This window comes from Osmerus mordax, chromosome 6 (genome assembly GCF_038355195.1).
Source record: "Osmerus mordax isolate fOsmMor3 chromosome 6, fOsmMor3.pri, whole genome shotgun sequence".
Classification (NCBI taxonomy): Eukaryota; Metazoa; Chordata; class Actinopteri; order Osmeriformes; family Osmeridae; genus Osmerus; species Osmerus mordax.
In genome coordinates this window covers 20,045,493-20,071,118 of record NC_090055.1, presented here as the reverse complement: position 1 = coordinate 20,071,118, position 25,626 = coordinate 20,045,493, and the positions used below count along the sequence as shown (strand labels likewise).

At 48.7% G+C, this 25,626-nt stretch overlaps 3 protein-coding genes across 3 annotated transcripts in view; 1 reads left to right on the top strand and 2 right to left on the bottom strand.

The window, feature by feature from the left end:
- On the bottom strand, positions 1–8,393 carry LOC136944392 (CUB domain-containing protein 1-like). The gene is made up of 9 exons (XM_067238139.1): positions 8,285–8,393; positions 6,455–6,670; positions 5,389–5,751; positions 4,727–5,086; positions 4,218–4,402; positions 2,282–2,717; positions 1,314–1,664; positions 644–731; positions 1–521 (listed from the first exon to the last, which is right to left on the bottom strand). Exons 1-9 carry the CDS (start codon positions 8,391–8,393, stop codon positions 89–91), a joined length of 2,541 nt encoding a protein of 846 aa, XP_067094240.1. The 3' UTR covers positions 1–88.
- A 785-nt stretch (positions 8,394–9,178) lies between these two features.
- Positions 9,179–10,058, bottom strand: LOC136944876 (transmembrane protein 158). The gene is given in 2 exon segments (XM_067238802.1): positions 9,179–9,952; positions 9,954–10,058. Coding segments are annotated over 2 exon segments (879 nt in total).
- Positions 10,059–20,726: 10,668 nt separating this feature from the next.
- Positions 20,727–25,626, top strand: part of LOC136944874 (leucine--tRNA ligase, mitochondrial-like) — a 45,896-nt gene continuing 40,996 nt past the window's right edge. The window contains 3 exon segments of the mRNA XM_067238800.1: positions 20,727–20,840; positions 22,323–22,573; positions 23,655–23,786. Of these exon segments, the coding sequence (XP_067094901.1) occupies positions 22,334–22,573; positions 23,655–23,786 (372 nt within the window). The 5' untranslated portion in view covers positions 20,727–20,840; positions 22,323–22,333.

The window sequence follows — 25,626 nt, the reverse complement described above, 5'->3', positions numbered from 1 at the left end:
AGAGGTCAGAGTTGGCTCCCCTCTCTCCCCTCCCTTCTTCCTCCCCAGGTCAGAGGTCAGAGGTTGAGGAGCTGACAGACTCTCCCTCTCAGACGCTCACTTCATCGTCCGTCGTGGACGACTGATGGCTGGCCGGTCTGCCAGGGAGGGGTGGGGCCAAGAACGGCCGGTAGGTACCGACCTCCGCCCCCCACTCTGCTCCCCCCTCCTTTGCCCCCTCCTTTGCCCCCTCCTCCGGCCCCCCCTCTGCCCCCCGGCCCGAAGACGGCGGCGTGGTTCCGGTAAACTTCCGGTGAGTGTCCATCTCAGCTCCTGACGGGTCGTCTCTCAGCAGGGGGTCGTCTCTCAGCAGGGGGCCATCTCTCAGCAGGGGGCCGTAGAGCGCCGTGTCCTCGATGGAGGCGTATACGTGCGCCTCGTCATCCTCGTGGAGTTTGGGGTTGGCGTGGAGACCAGGCAGGAAGCTGGTCCCGTTGGGGTTGTAGATGGACACCCGGGGAGGAAGCTGCTTCTTCTTTTTCCTGACGGCAGGAAGTGACACGGCAGGAAGTGACACGACAACGTGAGCGTTACTCACCGCTGCTGCTACTGAAACAAGCCAGCGCAGTGTGGTGCTATGTGAGGAAGACAGCCTCTGCCTCACCTTCTCACCAAGCACACCACAGCCAGACCGGTCACCGTGACAACCAGCAGAGCCCCCACCACGCCCAGGATGGTCGTCACAAGCTTGTCTGAGGAGCATTGAGAGACACACACACATTCACACACACACATACACACACCCCGCACACGCACACACACCCCAAACACACACACACCCCGCACAGACACACGCGCACACTCACATACACACATTCACATACACACACACTCATCACTGAGCCAGATAAAGCCATCATGTAATACCCAGGAACACAGCTTACATGAGTATTACACTTAGTATTAAGTTGATGAAAACTCCCTCCCTCTCCCACTCCCCCTCTTTGTCCCTCATATCTCACATCTTGTCCACTTGCCCCCTCTCCCTCCCTCCACATCTCCCCCTCCCTCTCTCACTCCTCTCTCATCCTTTCTTTACATCTCTCTCCCTAAAATTTGACATTTTATTCATTTAACACACTTTCTCCAAAACAACATACAAATAAATTCCTCCACTTCCTCTCCTCTATCTCATACCCTCCACACCCCCTCTCCCCCACCCCCTCCACCATCCGCCCCTTCCAACCCCACCCCTTCACCCTCCTCCACCCCCTTTTCCACCCCCTCTCCCTTCACCTCCTGCCCCCTCCACCCCCCCTCCACCCCCTCCTCACCCTCACGCAGGGTGATCTCCATGACAGCCTTGAAGACCCCGGTCTCCGGGTGACAGTTGGACATGTTGAGGTAGAAGCTGCGTGTGACTGTGACGTGTGTGCTGGGCTCCTCATCCTCGCGGCGGCTGTACATCTCCTCCAGAGAGCCCAGGCACTGCACCTGGATGTTGGTGTGCAGCCGGCTGCACCTGGGCTGGGACACCTCCAGGAAGGTCACCACGGCATGCACCTGGGGGGGCACGGTCACCATCCAGGAGACGGTGGCGTTGGGCTTCATCCCCGCTGGCCCACCAGGGGTGGACAGGAGGAGGGGCCTGGCCGTCTTCAGAGACACAGTGAATATGTACCGTTCTGTGTTGGGGACAGACAGGATGAATATGTACCGTTCTGTGTTGGGGACAGACAGGGTGAATATGTACCGTTCTGTGTTGGGGACAGACAGGGTGAATATGTACCGTTCTGTGTTGGGGACAGACAGGGTGAATATGTACCGTTCTGTGTTGGGGACAGACAGGGTGAATATGTACCGTTCTGTGTTGGGGACAGACAGGGTGAATATGTACCGTTCTGTGTTGGGGACAGACAGGGTGAATATGTACCGTTCTGTGTTGGGGACAGACAGGGTGAATATGTACCGTTCTGTGTTGGGTTAGGATTAGACAGTATCATCGTTACCAGACACAACTCTACAGGGAAAACATCTTACTGTACTTAAAGTATACTTACACAGTATAAGTACAAACATACTGACATACAGTTGGCAGTAAGTATGTGAATGTACAAAATCAGTACATCTGTAGTACTTCCAATATAAATATAATGAAAATGTATTTATTCCCATCAAGGTATTTTTCTATCATTTAGTAATGTTAACTTGATTCAAGTGTACTATTTTCCTGCTTGTGCTGAAGGTATTATCTGGACTGTATACTGTGACTCTTGTAAACATTGATAAATAAGGTTGTTACCAGAGATCCTCTGGCTGAAGCTGATGTTGATCACGGGGTCAGAGGTCAGGCGTAAATCCCTCCCCTGGAGGGCGTTGGCTGTGATGGTCATGTTGGCATGCACCTGCACCTTACCGACCGCCCCCTGGGGGCAGAATTGGCCTATGGGGGTGCCATCGCCCTCGGCAACTGTGAGCGTGACGTTGCCATGGCATTGATGGTGGTCTCCGGGGTGTAGTTGCGTCAGCCCTCCACCAGGGAGCAGCTCCACCGCGGCGTGCCGGGGGGGGCGGACCAGCCAGGTGATGCGGTGCAGGGGGGTGGGGAAGCACGAGGGCATGGGGGGGATCGTCAACGACACAGCTGGACAGTCTTTCAGAACGCTGCATTCTGGGAAATTAATGGTAGAACATGGGGATGGGTATAGCTCAGTGGTAGAACATGGGGATGGGTATAGCTCAGTGGTAGAGCATGGGGATGGGTATAGCTCAGTGGTAGAGCATGGGGATGGGTATAGCTCAGTGGTAGAACATGGGGATGAGTATAGCTCAGTGGTAGAACATGGGGATGGGTATAGTTCAGTGGTAGAACATGGGGATGGGTATAGCTCTGAGGTAGAACATGGGGATGGGTATAGCTCAGTAGTAGAACATGGGGATGGGTATAGTTCAGTGGTAGAACATGGGGATGGGTATAGCTCAGTGGTAGAACATGGGGATGGGTATAGCTCAGTAGTAGAACATGGGGATGGGTATAGCTCAGTGGTAGAACATGGGGATGGGTATAGCTCAGTGGTAGAACATGGGGATGGGTATAGCTTGGTGGTAGAACATGGGGATGGGTATAGCTCAGTGGTAGAACATGGGGATGGGTATAGCTCAGTGGTAGAACATGGGGATGGGTATAGCTTGGTGGTAGAACATGGGGATGGGTATAGCTTGGTGGTAGAACATGGGGATGGGTATAGCTCAGTGCTAGAACATGGGGATGGGTATAGTTCAGTGGTAGAACATGGGGATGGGTATAGTTCAGTGGTAGAACATGGGGATGGGTATAGTTCAGTGGTAGAACATGGGGATGGGTATAGCTCAGTGCTAGAACATGGGGATGGGTATAGTTCAGTGCTAGAACATGGGGATGGGTATAGTTCAGTGCTAGAACATGGGGATGGGTATAGCTCAGTAGTAGAACATGGGGATGGGGACAGCTCAGTGGTAGAGCATGGGGATGGGTATAGCTCAGTGGTAGAACATGGGGATGGGTATAGCTCAGTGGTAGAACATGGGGATGGGTATAGCTTGGTGGTAGAACATGGGGATGGGTATAGCTCAGTGCTAGAACATGGGGATGGGTATAGTTCAGTGGTAGAACATGGGGATGGGTATAGTTCAGTGGTAGAACATGGGGATGGGTATAGTTCAGTGGTAGAACATGGGGATGGGTATAGCTCAGTGCTAGAACATGGGGATGGGTATAGTTCAGTGCTAGAACATGGGGATGGGTATAGTTCAGTGCTAGAACATGGGGATGGGTATAGCTCAGTGGTAGAACATGGGGATGGGTATAGCTCAGTGCTAGAACATGGGGATGGGTATAGCTCAGTGGTAGAACATGGGGATGGGTATAGTTCAGTGGTAGAACATGGGGATGGGTATAGTTCAGTGGTAGAACATGGGGATGGGTATAGCTCAGTGGTAGAACATGGGGATGGGTATAGCTCAGTGGTAGAACATGGGGATGGGTATAGCTCAGTGGTAGAACATGGGGATGGGTATAGCTCAGTGGTAGAACATGGGGATGGGTATAGCTCAGTGGTAGAACATGGGGATGGGTATAGCTCAGTGGTCGAGCATTTAACTGCAGATTGAGAGGTAGTAGGTTCAAAATCTGACATTGTGGTTACCTGAGGTTACCTGAGTGACTCATGGAGGTTGTGGTTACCTATGAGCTTGCTGGCTGTGAGCAGGAGGTGGTGAGGGAGGCAGGACTGGAAGGCCAGCAGAGCGACGCTGCCAGAGAGAGCTGTGGCCTCCTGCAGGACGTCAGAGTTCAGCTTCAGCTCACAGTCTGGGCCGGCCTGGGGCGTCTTCTCTATGTGGAGGGAGAGGCCTCTCCTGTTCCTCAGGTCCACCCTGCACAGCGCTGCACGGAGGAACAGGAGCAAGTGGGCGGTGGGGCCACCAAGGGGGGCCAGGGGGGACACGGCCACCCGGATAGAATCGGCGGGCCCCCCCCACTGGTCTCCCCTTCCGAGGCACATATGGCCTGGATTTATTTTGTTTTTTACTACTCAAAAAGGTTAACTGTACCGGTATTACAGCTATCAGATAATTAGTAACATTAATTGTAAATAAAGAAATAAAAGTATATCAGTATGCGATTCCGTAACTACCCTTTATACTACAACAGCATCATAGAATTCCCCTATGAAAAATGTCTGGGGTCTGCTCTGTCCATGTTGCTCACCTGGGGGGCTCCCCCTGGTGGTGGACACCAGGAGGTGCAGGGAGAGTCCAGGATGCTTCAGGTCCACTTCACAGTTCCTCAGGGTCAGGGAGAAGGAGCCTGTTAGCCTGGTGGGCTGGGGGTCGTCCAGGCCCAGGACCAGGACCCCTGAGCTGCTCCGCTGGTACCCCACCCCGGCCTCCTTCTTCAGGCAGCGCGGCCGTGAGACAGCCAGGAAGGTGATGGAGCTGCTGTGTTTGGGCTGGACCGCGAATCGCCACTCCATCAGGTCGTCGTCAGGGAAACCGTCGGGGTAATTCGGGGAGAACAGCTCCGTGGACAAGGTCCCCCCGGGAGCGGTTACCGTGACGACGGCGAGGGCTGCCAGGGGAAATGGAGAGAGGTGTGAGTGTGTGTGTGAGAGTGTGAGTCTGTGTGTGTGTTTCTGCACACACCATTGATGATCACGAACACAACAGCCCCAGGACTAAGAACAACCTCTCACCTACTCACTTTTATTTATTTATTTTTTGCCTTTATAACTTACTGTTGGAGAGAGACAGAAGAGCAGAGAGAGAGAGATGGGTCGAAGACTAACAGGAAATTGGCCCCTATGTTAGGCATCAGCCTTAAGCGGTACCCACTCATACCCAGTGAGCTAGCGGGGCCCCCCCCCGACTCACATTTAATGTCCTCTCCGACAGCCACGGGGAAAACGGCCGGCTCCAGCTCCCCCCCGCCTGGGACCTCCAGGGACAGCTGGCCCAGACGCGGGAGCTGAACCCCGCTCAAGGAGCCCCCTCGGCAGTAGGTTCCCAGAACCACCGTCCTCGTGCTCTGGAAGGCCTGGAGGGAGTAGGTGTGCTGGTCGGGACAAGCCTGCGCAGGCTGGATCTGGGTCAGCCCCGTGGGGGACAAGTCCAGGAGGAGGGCCCCGGGTCCGGAGGCCCTCAGGGTCCAGGAGAAGGTCCGGGCGAAGCTCTGCAGAGGCCTGCTGCCTGAGTCTGTCTGTCTGACATCCTCACTGCAGGAGCTGGAGGTACACACTGAGGGGAGGGGCAGAGAGGGATGAGGAAGAGGGAAGAGGAGAGGTTGAGTGGAGGAAAAGAGGGATTGGAGAGAAGGAGAGCAGGCAGTGGGAGGCCATGAGCAAGGGAAGTGTTAAACAGCAGGCTGCAGTTAACAGCCTCGACTGATAAGCTTCTCTGTAATTAACAGTTACTCCGATAACAACGACACAAAAGGGACATTCCTCCTTCCAGCATGGGACTAGCTGTCATCAGTAAAGACTGTCTCGTGGTACAGTGCCACCCTTGCTGGTGCCATGCCATCCGACCTGGTACAAAGTTCCTACCCTAACATGTTCACAGGAGACATTCATTGTAAATTCATGACATAAGCCTTGCCAGGCTTCCAATGACAGTTGACAGAGGTCTTACATTTACATTTGATGATGAAAGACCTCTCTCAACTGTCACTGGAAGCTACATTTTAGCAGGTCATCATTTTATCCAAAGTACAAAGTAAAAATAGAGCATATAGATGGTTCAGCAGAAGATCAAGGATTAGAAGCGCACAGTTCTAACACTGTTTCAGTAATCAGACTCAACGAACAATCTGTATTTACTAGCCACATCGCCAGGTAAACACATCTCAGCGACCAGGCACTGTGACCTAAATCACAGTGCAACTATACCATCTCGATGACAGCAGCTGACTAGCGTATGGCGAACAACACAAACATGGTACCTATTTCTCTGCTGACTCTGACGGTGAAGAGCCCCTCGGGGCTAGGACAGGTGAAGTCCACGGGCGTGGCCTCCGGGCCCCTCAGCACCACAGAAGAAGAGCACGACCTCCGGAGACCTCCACCGGAGCACACCGCGCACTTTGACCCTGTGAGCTCCCTCCTGCTGATGTTGAAGGTCGTGCCCTGGTCTGGGGTCAGGGTCACCGCAAGACCCTCTGGATCACATGAACCACAACGAACAACTACATCACTTCTGGTTTGGAGTTTGAGTAGACCACATGTTACCGTCATCATAGCAGTTAGAACTAACGTGAAAACAAATGAAAGTTTCCTTGATTAAGTAACCCCCCCCCGTTTAAACATGATAATGTATTGGATGTTTGTATACTTAGTAAAAAGTATAGGGTAATTTCTCCTAGATTGTCAGTGTGTGTGTGGATGACATTTGCGGAGGATGAGTGAGGATGATGTGTGCGGATGATGTGTGGATATTGTGTGATGATGGCGATGCCACAGCTGACAGTGAGAGCTCAGCTCTGCTCCCTGTATGACTAACCACATCTGACTGGCATCCTAAACAAACACATCCTACATTTGCATGAACTCCTCTGTTGTCCTCTATCCCTCCGTTCACCAGTGCTGCCTCTCCCATCTCCTCCCTGTACATTGCCCTTGATGACTGTTTCTTCGCCAGTCTGACTTAATCTAATGTGTTCATTTAGCAGACACTTTTATCCAGATCCATGTACATCTGCAGTTTATGCTCTAACCACTAAGCTTCCCCTACTAAACCCCTTCGGCAGTTGGTCTGTCTCTCTGCCTCTGGTTGACGTCCTCTCCGTAGGGCGCTTAACACGGCAGAGAGAGAGGGCTCTTCGTCATGTGCTGGGTTCAGACTGGTAAACACAGCGCCCGTGTCTCTGAAAGCATGCGCGATGAAGCACAGCTGTCACAATAGTCTGGGATAACACATTAAGACCACAACAGGCCGGGTTTTATTTTATTTTGTTACAAAGTTTCAAACCGATTTCTGACTATAATAAATGATTGGGATGTAATGTAATGAACCGGATGACTCAAAATCCAACTTTGACATAAGACACGTGTTATGCATAAAGTATGTTAACAAACCGAGTGGGACCGAACAAATGCAGTAGGCTAGCCTATGATTTGTAACTAGTAAATTATTATGACCCACGCAAATGACATTTCGTGCAATACTTGTTGTGCCTCTTATGGGGGTAGATTTGTGTCTTTATGTTGTGTGCGAAACTTTTTCATTGCATACAAAAATTATGTAAACTTTTTCGAAAGGCTTTTGCTCTCAAAACGTTGGTTGGTTAGCAATGTATTTGCTTTGCATGCGTAGCGTTTTAATCTCGATTACGTAAAGCTCATTTTTGTTTGTGGGTGTTTTGAAATGCAAAAAATGTTGCACTCAACATCAATGCACAAATGTACACACACCTTCAGACACACACACACACACACGACATTGGAAGTTAATCACAACAGGTAGCCTGATTCTTTCACGGATGAAAAATGTTCCCTGCAGGCCTCCCTGCAGGCACACAGCTGCCATGGGTCTACTCTCTCACTAGCACTGTGGGACGTTTTGCTTTAAAGGCGGAAAAACGGATTGTGTCATTATCCTATCTAGTCCATAGGCTATAGGCCTAAAATTCGTAGCGGGTATCAGGCCTAAATGTCACTAATTCTTACACCCTTCATTTAGCAAAGTTATGGGTAATGCTAATTAACTTTTCCAATATCGAATAATTTACACGTGACAATCAATGGATCCAGGCCTTTGTAAAATCTCCGTTTACCTGGGAAAACATTCTCCTTCTTCGATCGTTTCAGCTTACCTGATACAACAAAAACCGCGCTTGTAACTCCCAAAAGCTGAAGAACCAAGCCGATCTTTGATGAGGTCATACTTGATTTTTAATTGACAGATTAGTTATACAGAAGGCTTCGTTTACGTAAAAGCAGTGTTGCTATGACGGACTCGCCTAGTTTTACAGTGCTGGACTTTATTTCCTGCCTAACGTCACACAACTATAAGGCGTTGACTCAGGTAGGCTACTGCAGTTATAACCGGATGTATAACTGGGGGACTGAATATTGTTGATACCAACCGCAAAAAAAGAAAAGAAAAAGGAAACAGTCCGTAGAGTATAAATAGAAACACTTACTTTAATTTAGTTTAATTCCCATACAAATATATGTATACAAATAAGCTCTGAGCAAGAAAAATTTAATATTAACCTGTTAATATTGAGGTTGATATCAGTTTGATACAACGTCAATATTGCAGTGGTCCCAGGCCTACAGTTTTAAAAATATCTAGTCTATATAATGAGATATACAGTAAGTAGGCCTACTATCAACTAGTCAACACTAGGCTACACCCGATCACAGCACATTATAAACTTCAAGTGTCTGAGGTCTAAGCACAGCACATACCACAATATCCATATACATTTAAAAACTATACAAACACTAATTTAAAAAACTTACTTAGCCTAATCTATTAATCTATGTTGTAGGCTAGCCCATAGTGTTATAGGGCCTATCGGTAAAGGTCTACTGAGACAGTTTAAGTTATAAATGTAAACAATTTTTCCAATAACATGAGTAACAGTTGATTGTTGGCTACATCGTTTCCTTTAAAGAGGCAGCTTGGTCTTACATTTCATGTTTGATTTGAGTTTGTTTTCTTATCTAGGTCGTCTCTGTTCCATCCCGTTAGGCAGAAATCCTGCTATGATAGGCACCGGCCAAATGAGAGCAGCAACACTCCACACGATGATGACCAAAGTCATGAAACAAGCCACGAGAGTGGACTCGATGGGTTTACGGTTAAGCCTCCAACTTGTGTCGCCCTTCAGCTCGTCCAGGCTGAAGTCTATGCAGCAGAAAGTAATAGGATCCCCCGTGTGCTGACCTCCCCTCGACCTGGCTTGACCGAATCGCCTGTACCGCGAGAGACCGCATCCAACGCAAAGCCTCAGTTCCTGTTGCCCGCCGGTGACGCCGAGGTGTTCGATGACAACCGGCGATATTGCCCGGTTGATGGCAGCGGTGAAAAATGCTCTGCCATGGTTGTTAGTGGTGTAGACAAACACTTCGCATTGAAAACCGAAACTGCTGTCCCACCGAACGACCAGCGAGGTCGGTAAAAGTCTGTGCACGCTGACATTGCACTGTGGCACTGGCTGCAGCGACGATCCGGATGAGGATTCGCTCTCCTCCACCGATCTCTTCGAGTACCGCACGTCCACTTCCAAGTTCGCCAGGAATCTGTTGGTGGAGTTGATGGGCGGGAGAAGGATGTCTTCGTCGTTCCAGCCACGGCAGCGCTGAAGGAGACCCGCTACAGTGGTCAGCGCCAACAGAAGAGTCCGAGATTGGTTCAGCATGGCATAGGGTGCGTCTCTCCTGCTCGCATGATGTTCCATGGAGTATGAAAAGCGACGGATGAGGCGTTTCCTTAAAACGGTAAACGTCTGTCACCAGCGCGCAAGTAAACAAGCGTCGATCGTCTGTCGATGCCGGAGAGGAAAGTTGAGGATGTACCGATTGCGCACGGTTAAACATGGAAACGTCAATGTGTCCATCACACGCGAGTGCTCCCCCTCCCTCGACTGGGTTCTCTAAGTAACTGGAATTTTGCCAATCCGATCCCCGCTAAACTGGAGATAATCTGGCACACGGCGAGAACATCGTTCATTGCATTGCTAGAACCTCACGCTTTGAGATTCAGGTGTGCGCGCTGGCATGGGGAGTATAGGACTATAGGCACGTGCAGACTCCGAGCGACATACCGTTAAGGGTCAAATTATTTCTCAAAATAAACAATAATTGTTTTTTTTATTGATCATTGTTGTATTGTTTTGTAATCCATCAAAACTCCTGGATAAAAAAAAAAATCAGTAGTCCCATTTTCTGTCGTGCCTATAGAAACACTCCAAGTATTGAAGGATCTCATCAATTGTTGCTAACTGAATCATTTTCTTCCGAATGTATGAGTAGGCTATGTTTTGCAGACTCGGTGTGTTTGTGTGCGTGGGTGGGTGGATGAAGTCTGTATTTGTTTGCGTGTGTGGGGGGGGGGGGGGGGGGGGAAGAGAGAGAGAAAGAGAGATAGAGAGAGCGAGAGAGAGAGAGGAGACATACCCAGACAGAGTGAGAGAGACGGAGAGGGAGAGAGATTAATGAGACACACCAAGCTAGGCTGCAGTCTTTAGGTGAAAGTCCACATTTACAGATCAGGGGTCTCACTTATAAACGTATTCAGACAGCAGAAAGTAAATGTGGGAAGAACGATTACTCCTAATATTTATATATTTTGTTTTCCTCACACGTTTTTTCACTCCATATCATCATTATCATGAAGATTAAATCCAGCAGTGTTATTTGTGCTTGTACTGAGTTATAATTGTTCCATAAACACCTTAGAAAATCCAACTCAAATCTTAAATGAAAATTCAGCGCTGTCTCACCATCAGATTGTCCACTACCGGAGTGCAGGAAGTGCATATCATCATATGTCAAAAACTGGAAATACAGCCTTTAAGCTCCCGCGAAATCGCTACACTCGACGTCCTCGTTATCAGTCCAAACTTTATACTGTTCATAACAAAACGCTTTTTCTCGTCACTGTGTGGGGGGAGACACCCCGTTCTCCTGCCCCAGCCAGGGGCCTCCCTCCCCAGCGCTACTCTGAAGAGGCTATAAACTCAACGCTCAGCTTTTCCATTAGCCCTCCGGGGCAAAATTATGACACAATTGCTGCGACTTAATAAACAAAGTGATGGGAGTAACAGGCGGGAGGGTCCGTGGAGAGCACCAGAGGGCCGTTCATTTGGACCGGCGCTGGTCCAGACTCTGGAGCAGAGCGAGCGAGAGAGCGAGAGAGAGAGAGAGAGAGAGAGAGAGAGAGAGAGAGAGAGAGAGAGAGAGAGAGAGAGAGAGAGAGAGCGAGAGAGAGAGAGAGAGCGAGAGAGAGCGAGAGGGTGCGAGAGGTGGTGCTGGAGGAGACCAGACAGGTTCGCACGGGACACACCTTTTCTGCTCCTCTGCTGTAAAAAGCACATTGTGTGTGTGTGTGTGTGTGTGTGTGTGTGTGGCTCCCTTAGAGTGCGCACATGTGTTTTTTCAAGTTGTATCTCGACTCAGGGGAACACTTGCTTGCTTGCTTGTATGTAGTTGTCCATCGAGGCCGATAATGACGTCCACTTCTGACTTCAACGGTGAGTTCTCTGGTGCTGTACCGGACCCAGCACGTTTGGCGCCCTAGGCAAGATTTATCATGAGCCCTGATTTTACACTTCTTTAGCGTTGTTTTTATTTGGTCTTTATAGCGCTTCTTCTGCCCTCCAGCGGAGCGTTGGCCTTGGGCGAGCTGGCCATACATCACTTGGTGAGGCAGTCGATTGAGGGGCATCCTTATAAAATGCCCCAGCCATCGCTGATGGTGGGTGATGGTGGCTTCAATGCTCTTCTAGCCTGCTCTTTTGAGGTTCTCAGTGTGTGGCACACGGTCACGCCAAGTGATTCCTAGCATGCGCTGGAGACAGCGGATGTGAAAATGCTCCAGGGACTTCAGATGGCGGCTGTAAGTGACCCAGGCTTCACAACTGTATAGGAGGGTGGTAATGCAAACAGCTTGATACACAGAGACTGTTGTATGGAGATATAAGTTCTTGTTTTGAAAGACCCGGCCAAAGGCAACTGATGCTTGTTCGATTCTGGATTCATTGTCGATGTTATTGTCCCCATTTGAATGATGGTACTACAGATAGATGCTTATCAGTGACGCTGAAGATGGGTGGAGTGGATGGGGTGCTCCATTGACAGACCTCTGTTTTGGTGATGTTGATAGTCAGCCCCATCCTGCTGTAAGCCTTCACGTGCACACTTGCTACTTGCACAGTTGATGGCAGCAGCAATATGCTGCCACTCGCACTGTTTTTTTTATTGGCGATCCACCGGCCACCAAATAATGTGGTTTTCGGGCCTCCACAACCCCTATAGTAACAGTGTCTGACATGTTGCGCTTTTTCGTTTTTTTCCCCACCTGTCGCTATGATTCACCGCAACTAAAGAACCGCATGCCAGCTCATTGCTTAGAGGTGTGCTTATGCACGTCTGATTTTTTTTTTTTTGGGGGGGGGGGGGGCGTACGCCATTATAGGCTTTTGGACTTACGTACACTTTTAGAAAGAATCCTAGGGCAGTTTTATAAATTAGACAACAGGGGCGTCATTTATAAACGTTGCGTAGGCAAACGCACAAATGAATGCGTAAACAAGTTTGTATATACGCAAACTTTGGAATTTATAAAAAACAAACTTCACGTGAGAATGTGCGGTCCTCCACATACACCGTGACCCATGCATACGCACAAAACTTTGAAAAATGGGAAACTACGACTCCGTTGGTAAAAGTATGAAACTCAAGCCAAGCCTTCAAGTTGATATCATTGTGAAAGTGAAATCGAAATATAACCTCATACGTGTTACATTATGAAGAGTTCCCTGGAGTACAAGCACAAAAAAACGATAACGGAGGTATCTGTTATGCAAAATCACCCCTCAAATATTTGCACATTTTATTCGTGAATAATATTTGATTGGATCTATAATCATTCAACACTTCTTGCATGTTATAAAATGTAGGCTATTCTTATAAATATTTAGGTGAACATGAGGACAAATGAGGTTTAAACTGATGCTGTTGCTTCAGATAGAGGCTTCTGTTTTCACATCTGTTGCGCGTAACTATGATAATTTGGAGCGTGTCAGTACCCATTTATAGGGAATTACGGGCGTAACATGTACAAGACGCTTGCGCACATGCGCTTAATTTCCTCTAAATTGTGAGGAAAACCGGAGCTCACGCACTTTCTGTGTTTCGTTCGTACGCAACGTTTTCACGTGAATTCTACGCATAGTTTTATAAGTGAGCCCCCAGGATCTCTGGATAGCCTCGAACACATCTCCATGGGATGCACAGACCACTTTACACAAACATAAGATGATTGTAAAGCTCCTCTTAGGAAGCGGGGAGCACGTGTGTGATGAGCAGGTGTGTGAGATAAACGCCTTGAGAGGGAGTAATCGCACGCTCTTCCTTTATGTTAATGACTTGGCCTTAATGAGTTCCTCTTCAGCTTGCCTGCTTTAAGAGGGGTTTAAGGTGTGCTGCATGCATCTTAAATGAGGCGCTTGCAAAGGTCGTTTTATTAGGGCCCCTGCCGTTGTCCGTCTTTGAGTTGGGGAAATGACGTGTAAGTCCCTGCAGTAAATGTCTCCGCATATACAAATGAGTTGCCTTCAGTTTTGTCATCTAAAAAACTCCTCTTGAGGGTCTTTATGTCTTAAGCACGCTCGGTCATCTGCACGTGGAAAAAACCTGATACAGCTGGTTTCACAATTACTGCGCGCGACGCAGCTGCAGTCACGCGCATTCGATTTTGTTCCTCGCTCGAATAGACGTTTTCAACCTGGTAGCTATTTACATTTAGTCATTTAGCAGACGCTCTTATCCAGAGCGACTTACAGTAAGTACAGGGACATTCCCCCTGAGGCAAGTAGGGTGAAGTGCCTTGCCCAAGGACACAACGTCAGTTTGCATGACCGGGAATCGAACTGGCAACCTTTGGATTACTAGCCTCACCGCTCAGCCACCTGACTCCCTATAGAGAGCACCTGACTTGTTTGCGACAGCCGTGTCGCCAACCACCCGCGCCATGTCCCTGTTCGCAGGTTTTGCATGCGCGTGATGGGGTTCCGTTTCTAATGAGCCTCCCACAGGTGGCTCGCGGGCCAGGTCACATCCCCGCATGAACACAAAGAACATTAGAGCGGACACACTCTTGTCTGACTCGAAGCCATTTTCAGGGGGCAATATTGAATTAAGGAATGCAGTTCATTTATTCAAAAGCGTATTCACTGTGGGTTATAGTTTCAGAGTACAATCCCAGATGTAGGCCTGTAGCCTAAGTACATTTTTTTTTTTGTGGTTAACAAAAACGTGATGTTCTATATAGAGACACTTCCGTTTTATCTCTTCCCTCGAAAAATCCTCTCCTATCATTTATATACACCCCCTCTAGAGAGCGAAGTCAGTCGGCTAGCCAAGCCCTACGGGTCATTAATTTAGACGGGAAGAAAGGCATAGTAATAATTCATCATTGTGTCTTTCATCTTTGCTCGGGAATATGTATGACACGTATGAATTGTTTTCCTCAGTGCTGCTGAAATGGCTTAATTTGCCTCTAAGGACTGCCTCCCCGTGTTTGATATGAGTCGCAGCCGAAGCAAAAGACGCTGGCCGCATTTGGCCCCAATTTGCACCTGAAAGAGCTTCCCTCTCCGTTGTTTCGTCAAACCAAGTCTACGGACTACACGTGCTCCAAAACCCTGCATCTCTCCAACTAAACACACACTTGCTGCTCCGAAACCCTGCAACTCTTCAACTGAACACACACGGACACACACATACTCCCACATACCCCCCAAATCCTGGCCCTCTGCTCGAGACTAGATTCGCACTGGCGAATAGAGAGAAAATGTAAATGGATTTCTTGTTCATTAATTATGCTATAAAAATGTAAATTGCTTCAGTGCCAAAAATGCTAATGGGACAGAGATAAAAGCCTCTTGTGCCAAAAGAGAATGTATAAAAGATTCATTTTCTCAAAACGTATCTCTTACGCCGCTGCCCAGGAAGTAGAGTTGTTAGTGGCGTCTGGCTCGGCTCCACGCGCTCTCTGTAGTATCAGACATCTCTCACCTGACCCATGCCTCACATTCGCTGGCTTAATTAGCTTCTGAATATTGGTCAGATGTTCCCTCCTCCCGTCCTCCTCTGAGCCAGGAGAGCGGGCCACCTCCTGCCTCGCTTCAGCGCCGCATTCCAGCCCTGCCCTCATTGCCACGGTAACCAACTTGACCCTTCATGCCGCTCGCTTAAATCGAGATGCGTTTTTTTTTTTTTTTTGGAAAGACCCAGAGAGATTTATAAGTAAGGCGCACTAATCCTATCCTCAGAGACACTTCTAAGAGTGGTTGTGGTAGACTGGGGGCTCGGCGCCCCCCTCCCTACGCCTCAATCTTAAAAGGCATTAGACCCCCCCTCCCCCCTCCAGCCCCGCCTCTCCACCCCCCCCTGTAGACGGCGTGTGTGGGACTGTTGAGGGGTTGGTTGGACAGACGAGAGGTGGGCTAATTAGTCTCGTTAATTACTGAGGAGCCCTGGTAACAACCGGCTGAGGAGGGGAGGGGGGGTGGGGTGGTGTTTGTCAGGAAATGATGTCTTCTCTCACAGGAAACACATTGACTTAATAATAAGCCCTGACAACTCACACACTGGATTTGGAATTGAATGCAATTAAATTGATAATGGAATAATGGAATCCTCAGTCTTCAACTCTACCTCGCTAACATTTAGTGATCAGTACTGAAGTACTGAAATGTTGTGATCAGCGTTTTCATTACTGAAGCTTCAGTACAGTCTGAGTCTCTTCCCCACCCCAGCCCCATCCTCGACAAGGCTGGAAACCAGGTTACCAAGAGTCTGGGTTAAAACCAGTCCTTTCTGAAGAGAAGTGCTTCAAGTCAGGATAACTGGGATAACATCTTCTTCCTGTCAGACGGTCTTCCTCGGCCGCCATGGTCTCCGGTCTCTCCGTCTCCTCAGGGAGAAGATCAGCGAGGATCAGTCTCTGACACGCTTGTTGTCTGGAAACAGGCCCTGAAAATCCCATCCCATTTGCGAGCGAGGCAAGGGGCATGCGGAGTGCTGCAGAACCATCACGCCACAGCCCCCTGGTCCTGGGCATGCGAGATGGTGCGAGATTGCTTCTCGTCGTCACTGCTGATTTCCATCCGACGTGGACGTGAATCACAGGCTCATCCCTGAAAGGTCACTGTGGACAGGTGGAGACAAGCCTCTCCTTTTCCCTCTCCCCTCCCCTCTCCCCTCCCCTCCCCTTTCCTCTTCTCTTCTCTCTTCTATCCACATCTTCCCTCCTCCCCTTCCATCCTCCTCCCCTCTCCTCTTCTCCCTTCCCTTCCTCCTCCCCTTCACTCCCCTCTCATCCTCCCTCCTCCACACAGAAAAGCTCAGGGCAGTTCAGTCGTTTGTCATCTGGTTCTGGGCTAGAGGAATGCAATCTCCCTTCTGAAACAGGGCAGCAGGGAGTAATCACCTGTGGGCTGTTTATCATGGTTGGAACAGGGGAGGGGAGGGGGAGGCGAGGAGGGGAGGGGAGGGGGGGAAGGGAGGAGGGGAGAGGAGAAGAGAGGAGAAGAGAAGAGAGGAGGGGAGGGGAGAGGAGGGGGTGGCAGTAACGACAGCTTGCATAGGAGATTACTGTTAGAAACCAGCAGAGGAATACTGTCAGAGCTCAGAAATCCCTGGGCAGAGTTAACCACAGCAGACAGACATGCTATTGTTCTGAGTGCTTCCCATCATACGGCAGCAAAGAGAGGCTGTGTGAGGGAGCGTGTGATGGAGAGAGGACAAGGACAAGAAACATAGAGAGATAAGATGGAGGAAGAGAGCGACAGCTGGATTCCCTCTCATGAGACAGACTCGATCACAGTGCCTTAATACAGAAGGGTTGTATGGTACATATCAATACACATTACTTAGATTATGATCACAACCACTCATTTTACTGACGTTCTTGGCTGCAACGGTACAGGATTCAAAACGACCCAAGGTCAGGCGAAGTGGTTCAGCTGTTCAAAATAACCTTGAGCATTTGAACTCTGACCCGAGACTGCATGGGAAACAGCCCTGCGTGTCCATGGAGACACACCTGTTCATTAACATGAAAGCACATTAATAAAAGATCGACCACAGGATTACTGACCTCCAGATTAACCCAGTGCCTCTCTTTCTGGAAGACGGAGCACAACCCACCTCCTGTGGACCTGAGGGCATCTTAATAATACAGTCTGTTAGACAACTCAATATTCTCTAGTCTTTTTTGGAGTGCTGTAACTCAGCATGGAGCTTGGGTAACTTGGGTAAAGTGTGTGGGTCTCCTGTAGGGAATATTCAGACAGTGCGTTCACATGCGTGGATTTCTCGCTCGCAGAGCGCTTGCAGAGGGCTCTGCGAGCACCTCCCACTCAGGTGGGAGGTGGCAAAGTTGGAAGCTATGTGCAGCTAGCTAGCTTGCTAGTTATGTCTGTAGCTATTAGTGTCCTTGTTTGCCTTGTCTGTCTTACAAAAAACAGATGAAAGGGTGGTTGATGGCTGAGGTGACCCTAGCCATCTGCTACGTTTTAGTTTGAATCTCGTTAAACATACAAAAATACAGAATGCATATGTGAATGCCCCATTAGTGTATCGGGGGGGTTCTCCTGTAGACCAGGCCTTCATCCAACTCCTGCTCACGGTAACCAGGGTGATGACCGCATTGTAACCAAGGTGAGAGAGAGGAGAGAGTAGAGAGAGGAGAGAGGAGAGAGAGGAGAGAGTAGAGAGAGGAGAGAGAGAGGAGAGAGGAGAGAGAGAGGAGAGAGAAGAGAGAAGAGAGGAGTGATAGGAGTGAGAGGAGAGAGAGGAGAGGAGAGAGAAGAGAGGAGAGAGAGGAGAGAGCAGAGAGGAGTGATAGGAGAGAGAGGAGAGAGAGGAGAGAGAAGAGAGAGGAGAGAGGGGAGAGAGAGGAAAGAGGAGAGAGAGGAGAGAGAGGAAAGAGAGGAGAGAGGAAAGAGGAGATAGGGGAGAGAGAGGAAAGAGAGAGGAGAGAGAAGAGAGAGGAACCCTGGGTTTAGCTCTTGGACATCAGACACACATTTCCTATCACAGCAATGCTGACACCTCCCCATCACTCCAGTCTCCCTTCCTCCCTCCCTCTTTCCCTCCTTCCCTCCCTCCCTCCCTCTCTCATGCGAAGACTGTGATTATCAGGTGTTGAAATCTGCCTTGATTGTGAAGGCCGGTGTGACAGAAAGTCTTCAAGGAGAGATGCTAGGTTGTGGTAATATCCGATCTCAGATCTTTTCATGCAAAGACGGTGTATTCCAGTACACCGCAGTTAGAGCAATGTTTTTCTACTGTAACTACTACATCATACATCACTAAACACCTTGTCAGGGCATTAATGAGAGTTATGGTGGTTGTGGTCATTTGAAGTTAATTATTATTAATATTTATTGCTTTTTCACAAAGTCACTTGGCTTTTTTGTTTTTTATAATAATGTTTGGATGTGGATGCGAACCTTTGATCTGCAGTCTGATGCATTACTACTGAGCTGAAGCCTACCTATGCCATCATCGTATGAATGTCAGAGGCTGAACTCTGAGCACTGTAAGTGATCTAGCCATGTGTTCATCTGGCTCTGAACACACAGATGTGGGAAACATTTCGCAACAATCGGCTGGAAATGTGTTGTTGCTAAGGTAACAGGCAAGCGCTTTCCAGCATGGGCTCCAGTCAGTACAGTAACCTATCAGTGATATCTTAAGCTTTTAATATCTATAATTATATTATTCCCGGGTAATGCGCTGGATAAATAAAACGGGTTGATTAACTATGTAGCCCAGTCCGAACCAGCTCTTTTCTGTCCTTGATTCAGACAACCCATCGGTTTAGGAACACACACACATACTCAGACGTAGCCTGTTTGGGCTGCTAGGCCTATTTGTGTGAGAAAACCCTGGGTGACTTTACACAAACCTAGAGTTTGTTTTCACCTTAAGAGTACGCAATGCATCCTCTAAGAGATTAAAAACATTTCAGCAAGGTGTCAGCATAGGCCTGTCCTTCTGAGGAAAGAAACTTTCAGTACCTCAGCCTTCGACTGCACACCCCTGTTGAGAACAATTAGCATCACCAGCTTCACCCGTGTTCTGTCTCAACTGACCCTGTTTATGTACCCAGTCTGGCCCCTGTTCCTGCCCAGATCGTGCCGGTATTCCCCCCGAGCCTTTTCAGCGTTTACTGCCGTTCGATTCCTGTTCCTGCCTGCCTGTGTGTGTGTGTGTGTGTGTGTGTGTGTGTGCGTGTGTTTGTTTCCGTTTTTGAGTTTTGTTTACAAAATCAAGTCTCTGGAACCTGCCGTACCTGCACCTGATTACTGTGTGGATTAAAACCTCACTTCACCATGCCGTGGTCCCGCCAGCTCTGTACGTGACTAAGATGTTTTTCACTTATTCAAGATGCACAGAAGTAGTCATGTTTGTTCCAACCTTAAATAAAATGTCCACGGTGCCTCCGATGTAGGGCATTAATCAGTGTTTCTTATTGTGTCGTTATTACATTTCAGTGTGTCATTACAGCTTTGAAAGGAACATTGTTAAACTGTTCTGTTTCACTTCACTACAAAAAGTCAAATGTATTCTGTTACTCTATTCTGTTCTATTCCAGCCTTCAAATAAAGAGGATTCAGGTGACCACCACTACCCTAACTATCGATGCTCAAACAAGGTGTGTGATGTAGCACAGTAGACCAACGTACACAGTGCTGTAACAGGTGGAATAACTGTGCACTGGAATAAACCTGGTTTATGCATTGGCTGAGTTAAGGTTATGATGGTCATTTAAATTTCCTTACTTTTGAAGCTTTTCAAGAATTTAAACTTAGGCTACAACAAAAACCTTGTTTTGTCAATTTGTTTTTCACTCTAGGCGTACCCTACCGTCTGATATCTTATACCAAAAACAACATGATTTGCTTGAATCAGGACCCTCTGACTGTGTGAAGCAATCAAGTTCCACTGGTCTATTAGGGACAATGCTGCAGCAGAGTTTTGGACTAAACTTCCTATTTTGTTGATGGTATGTTATGATTATATGAGATCTGCTGATGCCAGTAGATTATGTGACAATAAATATGTGGACCCAAACCAAAAAAAACATTTCTTAAAATGTAAACAAGGTAGATCCCAAGAGACATTTGGAATACATATAAAAAACATTTAATGACGATATTTTGTATTCAACAATAAAATTGACTTTAGATTACAATGACCACCAAGTGAGAAGAGTAACAAAAAACAACCCCCTTTTTTGTTAAAACACTAATATTCAAGCACTATAGCCTACTAAACGACAAAGCTAATCAATCCTACAGTTCATTCCCACAAATATATAATATGTCTATTTGCTAAAATAAGTTACACATTTTTCAATAAATGTGTTATGTCTGAGTGTCCATTCGACGTACCGGTCAATGATGTGTAGTTACTCTTTACTGCTCACACTGCTACAACAGAAAGCTGTTAATAAAGTTTTTTCAAAACAACATGGCGGCGCACATGGGGCACCCGTGAGCCAACGATATTAAAAAGTGTAATACATTTGCAATGTTGTTTAGCTAATGGATAACTGTTATTGAGGACCCAGAAGTCTACACAGTGAGTATCCGACTCCTCGGTTTCATCATGTTTTGGAACGGTTTATTTTGTTCTTGCTACATTCGTTTTGTAAACAGCTAACGTTACTCAAGCTGTCAACTACATTGCTCTGCTCGCCATCTGCAAGTCATTCATCCCATAACACACGGATCTACTCGTAACCTAAATGTGAATTAAAATCCAGACATCTAGCAAAAAACGGCAACGCTTTGTGTCTGTCAACTGTATTGCTCGTGCCAGCAACCTACCATCAGAACCTTAAACGTCAAAGCGTTTTTCTTGTCATTCAAGAACAATTTGGATGCTTGAGACAGGTTTCAGACAGCACATAGAGAAATATTACTCGGATACAGCCACACGATTGTCACATCGAGTCCTTTTGGCTCAGAAATTTTAAATAGGTTATTGTAACCATAGAAACCTATTACATCCTCTCTCTCTCTCTCTCTCTCTCTCTCTCTCTCTCTCTCTCTCTCTCTCTCTCTCTCTCTCTCTCTCTCTCTCTCTCCCCCCCACACACTCGCATCCACTTACTCACAACCTTGAGTGCTTGTCTCGATGCTCCCGCTTGCTGTTCAGCTCCTTCAGAAAGCAACGCGCAGATGTCTGTCGAAGGTGTGAGTGGGCAGAGAAGATGGCTCACCGCTGCCAGATGATGCTGCTTTTCCAGGAAACCTCTCCCATTCTCCACCCCCCCCCCCCCCCCCCCCACACACACACACCCCTGAGATACACCAGGCTGTTTACCCAGTCTGTAATCTGAAATTGTAAGATGTTTACATTTACATTTATTCATTTAGCAGACGCTTTTATCCAAAGCGACTTCCAAGAGAGAGCTTTACAAAGTGCATAGGTCACTGATCATAACAACAAGATAGCCACAAAACATTGCGAGTAGCCTCTTATGGTTCATTTCAAACAGCTGTTTGAAATGAATGTAGCCTGAAAAGGCTACTGTGTTGGAAAAAACGAAACAAAAAAACTGTGTGTTCTTCTGTCCAGCCCAGTAGGCCTTCTGGGTAGATATACTGGGTAGATATACTGGGTTTACTGACGATGACGTTCTTCTGTGTCAGGGTTCATCTCGTTCTGTTGTGACTGATGGCCTTGCGTGGTTGCAGAGGTTTCTATGTTGTTAATGGTATTAGTTTTAGTCTTCTTCGGTTACCTTGGTAACTGTGTGTGCTAGTGTGTGAGAGAAAGAGAGAGAGAGAGTTGTCTGGCTGTCTGTATCATCAGCGTTAGCGTAGCCACGAGGCACAAGACTGTGACCTTTGTTAACATGCCGTCTCTGATGTGTGGGTTGTGCAGTCGCTGGTAGGCAGCATGTCTTCTCTCTCTCTAGTCCCGAACCGTAGAAGATCCCTCTGGGAGGATGAGGGTGTGTCTGCTACAGCACTCCCTCCCCCCCACCTCCTCTTCCTCCCTCCTCCCCCCCCCCCCCCCCTCCTCCTCCATGCTAAGTGTCCTTGTCTTCCTCAGGTGAGGGAGCCATGCAGATGTCAGCGTCCCGGCTGCTCCTCTGCCCTCTCGGCCGACACGGGCGCGCCCTCCACACCCCCCTACCCCACTTCCTGTCCCCCGCACCCCACTTCCTGTCCCTGCGGGCGCGGACTCTGTTTAGCGAGACGGGGGTGTGGGAGAGGGACTATCGGGTTGAGACGCGGCGGGGCGTGGAGCGGTGGTGGCGCCCGCGCATCCAGGAGCAGTGGAGGAGGGATACGCTGCAGGAGGTGAGTCGGCCCCCAAATCAAATACAAATTAAACAAAATAAAAGATCGATGATGACCCTCTCTGAGTGGTGAGTCATCTCACCACTCAGGGGGACATTGGTCTAGAGCGTCCGTGATGACTTGGTTAGGATGTGAGGTAATTCTATATCCTTACTTTGGTGATTATCTGCTTGTGTTGTGGCAACCGTCAGAGACACCGGCTCAGTCACACTTCAGTCTGCTCACATCCTCTCATCCTAGCAGCTTTGCTGACAGGCAGACAGGCAGGCAGGCAGACAGCTGTGACAGGCAGACAGACAGACAGTTGTGACAGGCAGACAGACAGACAGACAGACAGACAGACAGACAGGCAGGCAGGCAGACAGACACCTGTGACAGACACCTGTGACAGACAGACGGACAGGCAGACAGACAGGCAGACAGGCAGATAGACAGAGGTGACAGACAGACAGAGGTGACAGACAGACAGAGGTGACAGACAGACAAAGGTGACAGGCAGACAGACAGGTGACAGGCAGACACGAAAGACGGAAAGACAGGCAGACAGACGGACAGACAGAGGTGACAGGCAGACAGAGGTGACAGGCAGACAGAGGTGACAGGCAGACAGAGGTGACAGACAGACAAAGGTGACAGGCAGACAGACAGACGGAAAGACAGACAGGCAGACAGACGGACAGACAGAGGTGACAGGCAGACAGAGGTGACAGACAGACAAAGGTGACAGGCAGACAGACAGGTGACAGGCAGACAGACAGACGGAAAGACAGGCAGACAGACGGACAGACAGAGGTGACAGGCAGACAGGCAGATGTGACATGCAGGCAGGTAGACAGACAAGCAGACAGGCAGTCAAGCAGACAGGCAGACAGCTGTCACAGACAGGCAGACAGCTGTCGCAGACAGACAGGTAGGCAGACAAGCAGCCATACAGATAGACAGGGTTGTTAGTTCTGTAGTGTGGTGAGGCATGAGTGATTCTGATCAGAACCTGGTGATGATGCAACAGTGTTGGTTGGGGCTCATGGCTGCAGGGAGAGTTCACCTGAGAAGTGTACCTGAGATCTCCCCCCCCCCCCAGACTTCCCCCAAGAAGAAGTTCTACGTGCTGTCCATGTTTCCCTACCCGTCTGGACGCCTCCACCTGGGTCACGTGCGCGTCTACACCATCAGCGACACGCTCGCTCACTTCCACAGGATGAGAGGACACCAGGTAGCCCGGATTCTCTCTCCATCTCTCTGTATGTCTCTCTCTCTCCCTCTCTCCGTCTCTCTCTCTATGTCTCTCCCTCTCTCTGTATGTCTCTCTCTCTCCCTCTCTCTGTCTCTCTCTCTATGTCTCTCCCTCTCCCTGTATGTCTCTCTCTTTCTCTCTCTCCTCTCTCTGTATGTCTCTCTCTCTCTCCGTCTCTCTCTCTATGTCTCTCTCTCTATGTGTCTCTCTCTCCCTCTGTCTGTGTGTCTTTCTATATGTCTCTCTCTCTCTCCCTCTCTGTGTCTTTCTTTCTCTAACCCAACCATACTAGCTCCTCTCTCTCTTTCTCTCTCTCTCTCTCTCTCTCTCTCTCTCTCTCTCTCTCTCTCTCTCTCTCTCTCTCTCTCTCTCTCTCTCTCTCTCTCTCTCTCACGCTCTCTCTCTATGTCTCTCTTTCTCTCCTTCTCTCTCTCCTTGTGTATTCACACAGAAAGTGCTGTCACGACATGGGACACTGAGTCTGTCTTTGTGTCTATGACAGCCTGACTCTCATTCTCTCACTTTCTCTCTCAAGCACTTTTTCTCTTCTCTCTTTCTCACTCCCTCGCTCTCCCTCTCGCGTCCTCTCTTTCTCTCTCTCTCTCTCTCTCTCTCTCTCTCTCTCTCTCTCTCTCTCTCTCTCTCTCTCTCTCTCCCTCTCACTCAATGTCTCTCTCTGTCCATCATCCTTCTGTCTGACTATCTCACTTTAACTTCCTTTCCCACTGTCCTCTCTCTCTCTCCTCCCTCTCTCCTCCCTCTGGTATACAGTCAGGGTGAAGCCTGTTATTGCTTAGGAGTGATGTCCTGGCTGCAGTCTCCAGCATGTGGAGGCTGTTAAAACGAGTTTCCTGCCTGCCATTAAGGATGATTTGATTTTAAATAGCATCTGATCCCCTCTTACCTCTCTCTCTCTCTCTCTTCTCTCTCTCTCTCTCTCTCTCTCTCTCTCTCTCTCTCTCTCTCTCTCTCTCTCTCTCTCTCTTCTCTCTTCTCTCTTCTCTCTTCTCTCTTCTCTCTTCTCTCTCTCTGTTCTCTTTCTCTCTCTCTGTTCTCTTTCTCTCTCTCACACATTGATGTTCTTTCACCGCTAACCGGAAGACAATCTGTTGGGGCATCCTGCAGTCTTTCTCTTTCACTCTTTCCCTTTCTCTCCATCTCTCATCCCCCTCTTTCTCTCCCTCCCTCTGTCCACTCTCCTCTTGATGAGGTGTTGTCAGTGTTTCTGCTGTCTCTGCTGTCTGGTCAACAGCGCTCAAGGGGAGGAGAGCAGGACAGGAGGGGGAGGGGGAGGAGAGGGGAGGGGTAGATGGGAGGAAGATAGTAGGAGATGGGAGGAGGAGAGGAAGGAGGAGATGAGGAGAGGAGGAGGAAGGAAAAGAGAATAAGAACAGAACAGTGGAAGAGTGGAGGATCCATCAAACATCCACCGTCTCATAGAAGTAAATATAAACACTTTTATGAGTGCCAGCAGGAGTGTGTGTGTGTCTGCCTGCCTGTGTGTGTGAGTGTGTGTGTCTGCCTGCCTGTGTGTGTGTGTGTGAGTGTGTCTGCCTGCCTGTGTGTGTGTGTGAGTGTGTCTGCCTGCCTGTGTGTGTGTGTTAGTGTGTCTGCCTGCCTGTGTGTGTGAGTGTGTGTCTGCCTGTTGATGAAGAAAGTGTTTTGTCCGTCTCTTCATAAACGGAGTGACTAAGTTCAGTTAAGTTCTGGATTTTAATACGAATTTATCAATCTGCAGATTGGGAGAGAAAACCAGTCTTCTGACCATAAATGACAACACAACACCAAGCTTAGGTCTCAACCAGGTCTCTCTCCGCTC